The 15,470-nt window shown below is 44.2% G+C and overlaps 1 protein-coding gene across 1 annotated transcript in view; it reads right to left on the minus strand.

Moving 5' to 3' along the window:
- LOC115120024 (NMDA receptor synaptonuclear signaling and neuronal migration factor-like) overlaps positions 1–13,615 on the minus strand; it is a 45,718-nt gene extending 32,103 nt beyond the window's left edge. Inside the window, exons 1-2 of the mRNA XM_065004661.1 lie at positions 13,348–13,615; positions 3,164–3,169 (exon numbers count right to left, since the gene is read on the minus strand). Of these exons, the coding sequence (XP_064860733.1) occupies positions 3,164–3,169; positions 13,348–13,418 (77 nt within the window). The 5' untranslated portion in view covers positions 13,419–13,615. The remainder of the gene's footprint in view (positions 1–3,163; positions 3,170–13,347) is intronic.
- Between the last annotated feature and the right edge of the window lie 1,855 nt (positions 13,616–15,470).

Consider the following 15,470-nt stretch of genomic DNA (forward strand, 5'->3'; position numbering starts at 1 on the left):
GTTTGAAGTCTGCGTGAGTATAGAGGTCTTCCGACCCTCTTACTAGTACTAGCTGGGCCAATATAGAGTTCTATGCACCACTTCATACACACTGTATACGAAACAAACAGCCCACATACTCCTCTTCTGTGTTCTACAATATGATATCTGTGTGTGTGTGTGTGTGTGTGTGTGTGTGTGTGTGTGTGTGTGTGTGTGTGTGTGTGTGTGTGTGTGTGTGTGTGTGTGTGTGTGTGTGTGTGTGTGTGTGTGTGTCAATGACTGTCAATGACAGCTATGATTTTTCCAGTAATTGGCCTTTTTAAAAATCAGATCAGCTGTTTTGCCAATGATTGGGCAAAATATCAGAATTGGACTGCCTGTGTAAATGCAGGGTTAAAATGCATAAGAAGTTCCCGTTTCTCTATCAACTCTATCAATCCTTCCCTGTTGTTTCTCTATCAACTCTATCAATCCTTCCCTGTCGTTTCTCTATCAACTCTATCAATCCTTCCCTGTCGTTCCTCTATCAACTCTATCAAGCCTTCCCTGTCGTTTCTCTATCAACTCTATCAATCCTTCCCTGTCGTTTCTCTATCAACTCTATCAACCCTTCCCTGTCGTTTCTCTATCAACTCTATCAACCCTTCCCTGTCGTTTCTCTATCAACTCTATCAACCCTTCCCTGTCGTTTCTCTATCAACTCTATCAATCCTTCCCTGTCGTTTCTCTATCAACTCTATCAACCCTTCCCTGTCGTTTCTCTATCAACTCTATCAATCCTTCCCTGTCGTTTCTCTATCAACTCTATCAATCCTTCCCTGTCGTTCCTCTATCAACTCTATCAATCCTTCCCTGTCGTTTCTCTATCAACTCTATCAATCCTTCCCTGTCGTTCCTCTATCAACTCTATCAATCCTTCCCTGTCGTTTCTCTATCAACTCTATCAACCCTTCCCTGTCGTTTCTCTATCAACTCTATCAATCCTTCCCTGTCGTTTCTCTATCAACTCTATCAATCCTTCCCTGTCGTTCCTCTATCAACTCTATCAATCCTTCCCTGTCGTTTCTCTATCAACTCTATCAATCCTTCCCTGTCGTTTCTCTATCAACTCTATCAATCCTTCCCTGTCGTTTCTCTATCAACTCTATCAACCCTTCCCTGTCGTTTCTCTATCAACTCTATCAATCCTTCCCTGTCGTTTCTCTATCAACTCACAATCCTTCCCTGTCGTTCCTCTATCAACTCTATCAACCCTTCCCTGTCGTTTCTCTATCAACTCTATCAATCCTTCCCTGTCGTTTCTCTATCAACTCTATCAAGCCTTCCCTGTCGTTCCTCTATCAACTCTATCAATCCTTCCCTGTCTTTTCTCTATCAACTCTATCAATCCTTCCCTGTCGTTTCTCTATCAACTCTATCAAGCCTTCCCTGTCGTTTCTCTATCAACTCTATCTACCTTCCCTGTCGTTTCTCTATCAACTCTATCAATCCTTCCCTGTCGTTTCTCTATCAACTCTATCAAGCCTTCCCTGTCGTTTCTCTATCAACTCTATCAATCCTTCCCTGTCGTTCCTCTATCAACTCTATCAATCCTTCCCTGTCGTTTCTCTATCAACTCTATCAATCCTTCCCTGTCGTTTCTCTATCAACTCTATCAACCCTTCCCTGTCGTTTCTCTATCAACTCTATCAATCCTTCCCTGTCCTTTCTCTTTGCCTCTTAATGCAGTGAAACGACATACTCCGATATCATTTAGAGGACAAACAACTAATGCCGCAAGACAAGCAGCAGTCCACTGGCAGGATTCTCAGTAGTCCTTGGATACCTGTAGATCAAATCCCCAGTCTTTGGCTCCCCTCATCTATAAACAATGGGCTGGCCAGCAATATCTCTAAATGTTGGTTAATCGAATCCTCTCGCTGTTTCACTAATTGAATAGCTTTTTCTCTTCCAGCTGCTTAGCTCAACTCCCTGAGCTTAAATCCACCTGATAGGTGTGAGTAGTTAGGCTCTCTAATTGCAGGCTCTTGTAGGGGTGCTTTATAGGGCATTGGGGCCCAGCACTTGATCAGAGGACCGATTCAAATGTCACCTCGTCAGAGAGTAGGTGCCACTTCAGCCTCCTCAACCCTGAGTTTGGCGCTGAATTCCCTCCCGCCCCCGACGCAGCTCATCAAACACATGCACAGAAGCATTTACACTCAAACCCATACACACACACACACACACACACACACACACACACACACACACACACACACACACACACACACACACACACACACACACACACACAACCAGCACCAAACACGACAGAGGCCTAACTGCTGTGGGTCGGTATCATCTCACCCAATCAGCGTAATAACAGCAATCACTTTAATGACCTTTACTAAACAGGGATGGAGGGAGAAAGAGAGAGAACACAGGAGCTCGATAGCTCCTTTCACAGTTGAGTAAACTAATCTGAAGATAGTTCAGCTCCGAAGAACAGACAGACAAGAGGGGTAGAGGAATAAATAACAGAGGGAAAGCAGCATTATGTGAGAGGATCGGGAACAGACCAAATAAACGGGGTAAAGGCTATCTGTCACGCTGCATCACCAGAGACAATGCACTGGCCGTAGAGATAGAATGACTCATTGTATTTCCATTGCACTGGCACTCCTCTCAACCCGCCTGCCTTTTCTTTGAAAGAAACCCATCGCTCCATCTGTCAGAGTGCTCTCGTTGTCCAATTAGCTTCAACTGATCAATCGTATCGCTCTCCTTAAGGACACACAGATCAAGGATTTGGGGATTTTCCCGATGCCATATTTCCAAAGACGATCCAAGCGGCTGCAGGGTGAGCTAACTGTTGCTCTAGCCTGAGCTGTTCGAAGGGTTCAGTAGTCTGTGTGATCTGTAATGCAATCAGGTATACGTCAGATAGGGGACTCTAGATGGATAAAAACCTGTTTTGGCATGGACGTTGAGGGCTTCCACCATTTTAAAGTAGTCAACTTGGTGGGGCATTCTATGGGTTAAGGGATGATTCCATCAGGGTCATCAGGAGGGACCAGCCAATGAATTATACTTGTGAGTACACACTAGGCAGTGTGCACTCTTTCAGTTTGTATATCAACTCATAGTAGTAGTAGAAGAAGAACATGGACTACTTCAAAATGGAGATGACCTCAATGACGCTGCCCTCGCAGACTATCTATCTCTGTGGTATTCACACACCCACACGGCTGTCTCCGCATCTTCACTGAGTCAGTCTGACACTCTGTCTGCACTGTCCAATCAACACCTAGAGTGGCCAGACACCTCATAGTGCGGGGCATTTGGATTGGCTGTTGGATGCGATTAACTGTCCGACCCCATCCACCCCTATACGATAAGCACTGTGTGCTGTAAAGACACGAAGCATTACTCTTCACCAGACTGTATATACTAACAAGAGTGTGTAAAAATACCGGTAAATGAGTGATGACTCAGACACCGGACACACACCGGCTGTCCGGACGCAGTGGCTGAGATGTGCGTGACCTCCAGTCGTTTGCTGTGTCCCCTGGCGGAGCTCTTCAGTGAGGCCCCCCCCTCCGCAGTTTGACCCTGTGTTTCCTGACGCTAACGCCAGGAACGGATGAGCGAGACAGAGAGGCCTCGCCACTGTGGATGAGAACAGCTGGCCTCATCCATCACACAGACACCGGCCTACGGGAGCACGGAGGAGCCACAGAGCTCAGCCATATGTCCCACTAACACAGGACGCACACTTTCACCTGAGACTGTCTGTTCCACTGCTTCTGGTTCAGGTTCAGCCTCGGAGATGAGTGCGGTTTGAGTGGGCTTAAAGAAGAGGACAGGAAAGAGAAAGCATTTGCAATGAATCCATAGGTGGGCAACAGAGAGGAAAGGGGAAGGCCAAATGTCAAAAATCGTAGGTACTATCGCTAAGATAAAGAGGGAACATGCTTAGTGTCGGGATCCAGTAAGGACAGAAGGTACTGTGGATGAGGCTCTTTGATGGAGCACAGAGGGAGAGAATATGAGAAGGCATAGAGTAAAGCACAGTGGGGTAGAGCAGGAGAACAGGCACTGCACAAAGACAGACCACTCTGATAGGAGGAGCAGTTTGCAGAGCTACAGAGCCCTGCCTGCCCTTTAGACAATGGGGAGGAGAGCAGGACGGGGTGCAACACATAGAAGGACTCTGTGTACCAGCTGTACTGTGTGTGTGTGTGTGTGTGTGTGCGTGCGTGCGTGCGTGCGTGCGTGTGTGTGTGCGTGCGTGCGTGCGTGCGTGTGTGTGTGTATGTGTGTGTGTATGTGAAAGCATGTGTGTATGAGAGAGAGACATACTGTGTGTGTGTGTGTGTGTGTGTGTGTGTGTGTGTGTGTGTGTGTGTGTGTGTGTATGTGAAAGCATGTGTGTAGAAAGCAGGACATTTACATTACATTTAGAAAGCAGGACCACTGGAGGAGCATCTGTGTGTTGAGCACGTTCAGCCCACAGACCCTGACACTCTTTTAATGGCTTTATGGGGTCACAACGTCACGCAGCACAGGCCTGACTGTGAATACCAATCATATAGGCCAGCTGTGTGCATGTGTCTATGAGAGAGAGACATACTGTGTGTGTGGGTGTGTGCGTGCGTGCGTGTGTGTGTGTGCGTGTCTAGAGATGTCGGATCTTAACTTGATCATTCTTTTGTCGCAGAGAACTTTCCCCTTGCATTGGGAAATTCAAATGAGCGCCGAGAGTCCCTGAAAATGAGCAGTTCTCTTTCTCTCCATGCGGAGGCAGTAGAGTCATTGGGACCAGGGCTTGCTATCAAAATAAATGCCTCTTGCTTCCTCAAACACTACAGGCCAAGGTCCTATTACTGCAACATTCAAATGTACAAAAATGTGCCTGAAACGCAGCCATACAGATCAGCCAACATTGTTTTATATAGCTGAATAAGATAGATATTGGTCTCCACTAGGCTATGACATACAAGTGCCAAGTGTATGCTAAGGTCAAGATTCAGTTAAATTGTGGCCTAGGGTGGTCTAGAGGTTCGGGACACAGCCTTCAGAGCACATAAAGGCCTACAGTGTTAGTGTTGGTTTGAAGCCAGCCCATTAAATCACCCTGATATATTGACCATTTTAAATATGGACAGTTGGGGGATATTATACCCCTGATCTTGATAAGAAATTACCATACCAGATATATTTTACCCCTGAAATTACCATACCAGATATATTTTACCCCTGAAATTACCATACCAGATATATTTTATCTTGATAATATTTTACCCTGAAATTACCATACCAGATATAATGAAATTACCATACCAGATATATTTTACCCTGAAATTACCATACCAGATATTTTATTTTACCATACCAGATATATTTTACCCCTGAAATTACCATACCAGATATATTTTTTTGAAATTACCATACCAGATATATTTTAATTGAAATTACCATACCAGATATATTTTACCCCTGAAATTACCATACCAGATATATTTTACCCCTGAAATTACCATACCAGATATATTTTACCCCTGAAATTACCATACCAGATATATTTTACCCCTGAAATTACCATACCAGATATATTTTCCCCTGAAATTACCATACCAGATATATTTTACCCCTGAAATTACCATACCAGATATATTTTCCCCTGAAATTACCATACCAGACATATTTTCCCCTGAAATTACCATACCAGATATATTTTCCCCTGAAATTACCATACCAGATATATTTTCCCCTGAAATTACCATACCAGACACTACTAGACAACATAAATAAGAAACAAATAAAATAGACTACACCAACATTAGTTTCCATTCATACAGTGTTGGGTAAATTGTCAAGGTAGATGTGCCGTGGTAAACGAGGAAATGCTTGATTTATATTATTGTACGGAACGCTGGTCAAACATATAAAGCGCCTTTAGTCCAAAAAGTTATTCCGATTGCAATACAAACCAGAGGGCGAACATACACTACATGATCAAAAAGTACGTGGACACCTGCTCGACAATCGCATTCCAAAATCATGGGCATTAATACGGAGTCGGTCCCCTCTCTGCTGCTACAACAGCCTCCACTCTTCTGGGCTTTCCGCTAGATGTTGGAACTTGGCTGCATGGACTTCCTTCCATTCTGCAAAAAAGCGCTGTATAAGAGCATTAGTGAGGTCGGGCACAGACGTTGGGCGATTAGGCCTGGCTCGCAGTCTGTGTTCCAATTCACCCCAAAGGTGTTTGATGGGGTGGAGGTCAGGGCTCTGTGCAGGCCAGTCAAGTTCTTCCACACCGATCTCGACAAACCATTTCTGTATGTACCTCGCTTTGTGCACGGGGACATTGTCATGCTGAAACAGGAAAGGGCCTTCCCCAAGCTGTTGCCACAAAGTTGGAAGTATAGAATCATCTAGAATGTCTTTGTATGCTGTAACATCAAGATTTCCCTTTCACTGGAACTAAGGGGCCTACAGTAGACCGAACCATGAAAAACAGCCCCAGACCATTATTCCTCCTCCACCAAACTTTACAGTTGGCACTATGCATTCAGGCAGGTCGTGTTCTCCTGGCATCCTCCAAACCTAGATTCATCCATCGGACTGCCAGATGGTGAAGTGTGATTCATCACTCCAGAGTTCCACTGCTCCAGAGTCCAATGGCGGCTTCACACCACTCCAGCCGGCGCTTGGCATTGCACATGGTGATTTTAGACTTGTGTGCGGCTGCTCAGCCATGGAAACCCATTTCATGAAGTTCCGACAAACAGTTTTTGTGCTGACGTTCCTTACAGAGGCAGTTTGGAATTCGGGAGTGAGCGTTGCAACCGAGGACAGACGATGTTCGTGTTTCAGCACTCGGCAGTCCAGTTCTGTGAGCTTGTGTGGCCTACCACTTCACGGCTGAGCCGTTGTTGCTCCTAGACGTTTCCACTTCACAGTAACAGCACCAGGGCAGAAATTTGACGAACTGACTTGTTGGAAAGGTGGCATTCTATGACGGTGCCACGTTGAAAGTCACTGAGCTCTTCATTATGGCCATTCTACTGCCAATGTTTGTCTATGGAGATCGCATGGCTGTGTGGTCGATCAGCAACGGGTGTGGCTGAAATAGCCGAATCCACTAATTTGAAGGGGTGTCCACATACTTTTGTGTATATATAGAAATATATATAGTGTATCTTGAAAGATTTTGGTTGCAAGCAGGACTAACATTAATGTAACACTGCCATCGTATTTTAGGGCGCCGTAATGAGGTGACCAATAATGATTGAGATCAGCTGTGTGGGTGAATTTAGTGCTATTGATTGTTTAATGAGACATCAGCTGGCGATAATCTAGTGCCATCGATGGTTGCACAAGGCCCCTTGTTATTTGATTATATTCCAGTACATTCTTTATGCTACCCGTTAGCCTATTCATTGTCAAATAATGAAAAGTGAAAACTGATAATAGACTACTGTTTGCTTTCCCCCGGCTGAGTTGATGCGCTGATTTGGGCCATCAGTTGATTAATCGATGTAGGCCTACTGTACGTACACACGTTCCTCCAGACTAGTATATCTTCAAGCTTTTGTTGAGCTGAGGCACATTTCCTCGATGCGTAAATGATGAGACTATTTATTTAACACGCAATTCATTTGTGGGCCTAATTAATGTAGGTTCGGGCTGGTCACGAAATCGACCAGCACTCATGCGGCTCGGAGCTGGAGTGCGCTGTATAGATCACTGTGCTACAACGGTTCACAATGTTCTAGCAAGCACTAAGAATACTGATTATTCTCCCCCAAACCACTCGGAATGAATGCCTAGACTGTTTCTGTTTTAACCCTGTAACGACGTGGAATTCATGTGACAAAAAAAGACATTCATCCACGAATCAAAGAGCAGGAATCAAATCCTTGCCAATTTCGGCATATGTGTGTCGGGGTCCGTGCCTTTAACCGCAAAACCACACAGGTCACCAAAACAGTTTATTCTGCCTACTGCTTGCCTTCAACATATAATAAAACAATTGATCTAATGTAGGTACGGTACTGCATTGTATACAAACACCGCTTCCAGCTGCCCCCAGGTGGTGATTCTAAATCTTCCTTCAGATATTTAAATCCTCTTGCTGCAGGATTATTTTCCCCCTACGATGAGTGTGTACATGTTACATAGATTAGGTTAGTACTGTACATGTTACATGTTACATAGATTAGGTTAGTACTGTACATGTTACATAGAGTAGGGTAGTACTGTACATGTTACATGTTACATAGATTAGGTTAGTACTGTACATGTTACATAGATTAGGTTAGTACTGTACATGTTACATGTTACATAGATTAGGTTAGTACTGTACATGTTACATAGATTAGGTTAGTACTGTACATGTTACATGTTACATAGATTAGGTTAGTACTGTACATGTTACATAGATTAGGTTAGTACTGTACATGTTACATGTTACATAGATTAGGTTAGTACTGTACATGTTACATGTTACATAGAGTAGGTTAGTACTGTACATGTTACATGTTACATAGATTAGGTTAGTACTGTACATGTTACATAGATTAGGTTAGTACTGTACATGTTACATAGATTAGGTTAGTACTGTACATGTTACATGTTACATAGATTAGGTTAGTACTGTACATGTTACATGTTACATAGATTAGGTTAGTACTGTACATGTTACATAGATTAGGTTAGTACTGTACATGTTACATAGATTAGGTTAGTACTGTACATGTTACATGTTACATAGATTAGGTTAGTACTGTACATGTTACATGTTACATAGATTAGGTTAGTACTGTACATGTTACATAGATTAGGTTAGTACTGTACATGTTACATGTTACATAGATTAGGTTAGTACTGTACATGTTACATAGATTAGGTTAGTACTGTACATGTTACATGTTACATAGATTAGGGTAGTACTGTACATGTTACATGGATTAGGTTAGTACTGTACATGTTACATAGATTAGGTTAGTACTGTACATGTTACATAGATTAGGGTAGTACTGTACATGTTACATAGAGTAGGGTAGTACTGTACATGTTACATGTTACATAGATTAGGGTAGTACTGTACATGTTACATAGATTAGGTTAGTACTGTACATGTTACATGGATTAGGTTAGTACTGTACATGTTACATAGATTAGGTTAGTACTGTACATGTTACATAGATTAGGGTAGTACTGTACATGTTACATAGATTAGGGTAGTACTGTACATGTTACATGTTACATAGATTAGGTTAGTACTGTACATGTTACATAGATTAGGTTAGTACTGTACATGTTACATGTTACATAGATTAGGTTAGTACTGTACATGTTACATAGATTAGGTTAGTACTGTACATGATGGAGGTTAGTACTGTACATGTTACATAGATTAGGTTAGTACTGTACATGTTACATAGAGTAGGGTAGTACTGTACATGTTACATAGAGGAGTACTGTACATGTTACATAGAGGTTAGTACTGTACATGTTACATGTTACATAGATTAGGTTAGTGTACATGAGGTTAGTGTACATGTTACATAGATTAGGTAGTGTGTTACATAGAGTTAGTACTGTACATGTTACATGTTACATAGATTAGGGTAGTACATGTTACATGTTACATGGATTAGGTTAGTACTGTACATGTTACATAGATTAGGTTAGTACTGTACATGTTACATGTTACATGGATTAGGTTAGTACTGTACATGTTACATGTTACATAGATTAGGGTAGTACTGTACATGTTACATAGATTAGGTTAGTACTGTACATGTTACATGTTAGAGGAGTGCACTGAGGAGTGTACTGAGGAGTGTACTGAGGAGTGCACCGAGGCGTGTAATGAGGAGTGTACTGAGGAGTGTATTGAGGAGTGTACTGATGAGTGTACTGAGGTGTACAGAGGAGTGTACTGAGGAGTGTAATGAGGAGTGTACTGAGGAGTGTACAGAGGAGTGTACAGAGGAGTGTGCTGAGGAGTGTACAGAGGAGTGTACTGAGGAGTGTACTGAGAGGAGTGTACTGAGGAGTGTACTGAGGAGTGCACCGAGGAGTGTACTGAGGAGTGTACTGAGAGGAGTGTAATGAGGAGTGCACTGAGGAGTGTACTGAGGAGTGTACTGAGGAGTGTACAGAGGCGTGTAATGAGGAGTGTACTGAGGAGTGTATTGAGGAGTGTACTGAGGAGTGTACTGAGGAGTGTACTGAGGTGTACTGAGGAGTGTACTGAGGAGTGTACAGAGGAGTGTACAGAGGAGTGTACAGAGGAGTGTGCTGAGGAGTGTACTGAGGAGTGTACTGAGGAGCGTACTGAGAGGAGTGTACTGAGGAGTGTACTGAGGAGTGTACTGAGGAGTGCACCGAGGAGTGTACTGAGGAGTGTACTGAGAGGAGTGTACTGAGGAGTGTACTGAGGAGTGTACTGAGGAGTGTAATGAGGAGTGTACTGAGGTGTGTCCTGAGGAGTGTACTGGGGAGTGTACTGAGTAGTGTACTGAGGATTGTACTGGGTAGTGTACTGAGGAGCGTACTGAGGAGCGTAATGAGGAGTGTACAGAGGAGTGCACCGAGGAGTGTACAGAGGAGTGCACTGAGGAGTGTACAGAGGAGTGTACAGAGGAGTGTGCTGAGGAGTGTACTGAGGAGTGTACTGAGGAGCGTACTGAGAGGAGTGTACTGAGGAGTGTACTGAGGAGTGTACTGAGGAGTGCACCGAGGAGTGTACCGAGGAGTGTACTGAGAGGAGTGTACTGAGGAGTGTACTGAGGAGTGTACTGAGGAGTGTAATGAGGAGTGTACTGAGGTGTGTCCTGAGGAGTGTACTGGGGAGTGTACTGAGTAGTGTACTGAGGATTGTACTGGGTAGTGTACTGAGGAGCGTACTGAGGAGCGTAATGAGGAGTGTACAGAGGAGTGCACCGAGGAGTGTACAGAGGAGTGCACTGAGGAGTGTACAGAGGAGTGTACAGAGGAGTGCACTGAGGAGTGTAATGAGGAGTGTAATGAGGAGTGTACTTGGGAGTGTACTGAGGAGTGTAATGAGGAGTGTACTGAGGAGTGCAATGAGGAGTGTACTGAGGAGTGCAATGAGGAGTGTACTGAGGAGTGTACTGAGGAGTGTAATGAGGAGTGTACAGAGGAGTGTACAGAGGAGTGCACTGAGGAGTGTACAGAGGAGTGTACAGAGGAGTGCACTGAGGAGTGCACTGAGGAGTGTACAGAGGAGTGCACTGAGGAGTGTAATGAGGAGTGTACAGAGGAGTGTACAGAGGAGTGCACTGAGGAGTGTACAGAGGAGTGTACAGAGGAGTGCACTGAGGAGTGTAATGAGGAGTGTACTTAGGAGTGTACTGAGGAGTGTAATGAGGAGTGTACTGAGGAGTGTAATGTAATATGGATCCTAATCTAGGAGTGTAATATACTACTGTATGTTCAATCATATCATTCAAACTCCAGTCAACTGAAAGGCATGAGAGATAATGTCCATGAGTCAGGCAGGAGATTGTGTGTGTGTGTGTGTGTGTGTGTGTGTGTGTGTGTGTGTGTGTGTGTGTGTGTGTGAAGAAAGAGAAATGTAAAAGAGAAAGATGTCCCCTTTCTCTCGTCATAGCCCTGTGTGTGTTCAGAGAAAGTAGCGCAGTACAGAGTGGAAAACACACACACAGCACTGCATACAGAGAGGGTTTACACACACACACACACACACACACACACACACACACACACACACACACACACACACACACATAGAATGACATAAGCATACCAATATAATCCAACATCTATCTATGACATTAACCCAGCATCTGGATTCAAGGTCATGCAGTGACCTCCATTAAACAAAGGTTGTGTGACAACTCATGTGTGACCAATCAGATGTGTTTATCTCTGTGATTTTCTCTCCTATTCCACTTGCTGCAAGGTCCATTTAACCCCACCAAGGTGCAGCTGCAGCCATGATGGCATGAGGGAGCCATCACACTGATTTCATTAGTGGCTAAATTGAGTCGAGGCCGATCCATTTTTTGGGAATCAGACGACGTGCTTTGAGAAAACTGCGGGTTATTCCGCTCAATAGACTCAAACAGTAAACACAGGATACCTGCGCATTGCCACCTTTAGAATAAACGTAAATGCGGTGCTGTTAGACATTATTGCCTTGGTGACACGGTTTCAGAAATCTCCCAGATTAATGATCTGTGTTTAAACTTTCACAGGGCACGCGAAGTAACGTTTAGCTCACGTGGGTCGTTTAGACGGGTTAGCCTTAGCCTATAGCCTCAGAGACCTGCCAAATATAGGATTGTTGTTTATGCTTTCTTTGCTTAATAAATGAACGGTGGCGTTTATAGGCATTCTGTTTCCATTTTCCGACTGGTGCAATAACTCACCGTGACGCCCGATGACCGAAGGCGCGCGAGTCAATTGCGGCTGATTGATGAATTGATAGCTCGATCATTTTCCCGCAGGGTGCAACCGCCAGTGCATCCAATACCGGTAGTCGCTGCTATTAAGGTCAAATGCAGACCATTACAAATCCAATTGTTTCTAAAGATAACGGTTAATGGTACGTGTCCGTCTTATCTGGTCCATTGGTTTAAAACAAGTCACCATCCGTGCGGTGGGACCCATAGGCTACAGTCTCCTAAATGTGTTGCCATCCTTTTACCTTTCTTTTACATATCATGTTTGATTTTAGGCCGCCTTCAAGAGCTATATGTGCTACTGTGTTAAACTGTTGTCTGCAAATGAGACCCAGACAGAGTGAACTGAAGTTGAAATGGACTAAGCTCAAACGAATCTAAATTGCACTGCACCATACAGATGTCCAGTATACGTGTATACAGTATACATATTCCCTGTCATGATACACACTTTCTGCATGCGCCCTGAGACATGCATGCGCCAATGGTGAGAACAAAGGCCACTTTGGGACCCTAAATGGTCAATTGTGCAACCCATCAATTGCTATTTGTGCAACCAAGTCATGTCGAGGAAGCTGAAGACGCAGTGATGGGGTGATGTTGCTCCCCGATTATTATGATGATATCTATCCGAACTGTCCTGCACGGGACGACATAACGTCAAATAATTGCCGGGGGACCCACCATGAATAGATCTAGGCGTTAATAAACGCGCAATTACGCAGTTTCGTTGGTTAGCCTAAATACACCTGTTCTTGTTGCATAAAGAGGTGACCTTAATGTCACTGTTAGGTCCTATCTCACGCTATGTTCAGTAATTTTGTAGCACAGCAGATATCTGCTACAATGTGACGGTAAATGCCGAAAGGCTAGTCTGTCGGTGGGTGTTTGGTCGGTCGGGACAGAGGGCACTCACCTAACTTTTGCTGCCACGGAAGATGTCGCATCGTTTCTTATATTCTTCCTTTTGGACACGGCAGTTCCCATGCTGACATGGAAACGACGCAAGCAGGAAAACAGCTCATTCCAGAAAACCTAGGATGGAGAAATGCGGCGAGAAGGTTGAAGGGAATCCAGGAAAGACTGTGGCAACTGGCGAGAGTTCCACTCCGGCAGGAATCGTGGTATTTTCACGTCTGCAGAGCTCTCTCTGAAAGAAACCAGCTAGTAATGCAACGGATAGATACGGGTGCCCTTTCTCGCTGCTGTGTCTTCAGAGTGTGTGTGAGGTAACGTGTACTGAACGAAAACACTGTGACGCTCTCTCTCTCTCTCTCTCTCGTTCTCTCTCTCGTTCTCTCTCTCTCTCGTTCTCTCTCTCTCTCTCTCTCTCTCTCTCTCTCTCTCTCTCTCCCTCTCTCTCTCTTTCTCTCTCTTCATTGATCAGAGAAAATGGGATGTGAGGGGGTTGGACTCCTGCTTGTCATCATTAGGTGTGTGTGTGTACGTGTGGGGGGGGGGGGGGGCGGCAGTGGACAGGAAACTGAGTAGAGCCATATAAGGAGCTGTCATCCCCCTACACCAAAGTGAATTCCTGCAGTATAAGTTTGTACACACAAATACAGGTATGTGCAAGTGCTTTGTCCCACGTTTTACTTTCAATTTCACTGAAATGTAGAAATGTACTAAGGTGCCTAAAGTCAAGATATAAGGTGTGCCCGAGTCCTTTTGGTGCTTAGTTGAGTCACTTTCTAGATAGCACAAAGTGAGGGATTGAGACACACACAAATCGTTAACCCACAGGGCAGGTTACACTGGGGATTTGTGGTTGTATACACACACTCCACTGGCAGACACAGCAAACAAGTAACGGGCCATCAGCCTTCGAATACTAATCAATCTATCCCCAAAAACAACCTGCTAGTGAAACAAATGAAGGCACTGGACGTCCTTGGGAGTTTGTTATAGAATCTGTTTCAGTCATTGTTACACACTCACGTACACGTACACACGTACATGTACACACACACGCACGCACGCATGCACACACACACACACACACACACACACACACACACACACACACACACACACACACACACACACACACACACACACACACACACACACACACACACACACACACACACTGAGACAAAAGGAATACAAATAAGTAAAGCAAAGCATCCCAGATCAGTGTGCGCTGAAGGCAGTCAGGTAATTATAATGTGAGGCAGCAGATAAAGGAAGGAATGCAGGGGATGAATGAAGAACGGACAGCGTGGCTCCAAAGACTAAAGTGGAGAGGAGGGGCAGACGAGGGAGGAAATAGGAGAGATGAATGAAGAGGGGAAACAGGCTGGTTCCTTGTACAGACTAAAGATAGGGGTGCGGTGTGTGTGTGGTGTGTGTGTGTGTGTGTGTGTGTGTGTGTGTGTGTGTGTGTGTGTGTGTGTGTGTGTGTGTGTGTACACTACTGTTCAAAAGTTTGGGGTCACTTAGAAATGTTCTTGTTTTTGAAAGTAAATCACATTTTTGTCCAAATTTTTTGTCCACCAGCATCCTGATGTCAGCTCTTCACTGTTGATGTTGAGACTGGTGTTTGCAGGTACTATTTAATGAACCTGCCAGTTGGGGACTTGTGAGGCGTCTGTTTCTCAAACTAGACACGAATGTACTTGTCCTCTTGCTCTTGCTCAGTTGTGCACCAGGGCCTCCCACTCCTCTTTCTATTCTGGTTAGAGCCAGTTTGTTCTGTTTTAGGAAGGGAGTACACAGCGTTGTACGAGATCTTCAGTTTCTTGGTAATTTCTCACATGGAATAGCCTTCATTTCTCAGAACAAGAATAGACTGACGAGTTTCAGAAGAAAGGTATTTGTTTCTGGCCATTTTGAGCCTGTAATCGAACCCACAAATGCTGATGCTCCAGATACTCAACTAGTCTAAAGAAGGCCAGTTTTATTGCTTCTTTAATCAGGACAACAGTTTTCAGCTGTGCGAACATAATTGCAAAAGGGTTTTCTAATGATCAATTAGCCTTTTAAAATGATAAACTTGGATTAGCTAACATAACATGCCATTGGAACACAGGAGTGATG

Source organism: Oncorhynchus nerka, linkage group LG19, assembly GCF_034236695.1.
Source record: "Oncorhynchus nerka isolate Pitt River linkage group LG19, Oner_Uvic_2.0, whole genome shotgun sequence".
In the NCBI taxonomy this organism is placed as follows: Eukaryota; Metazoa; Chordata; class Actinopteri; order Salmoniformes; family Salmonidae; genus Oncorhynchus; species Oncorhynchus nerka.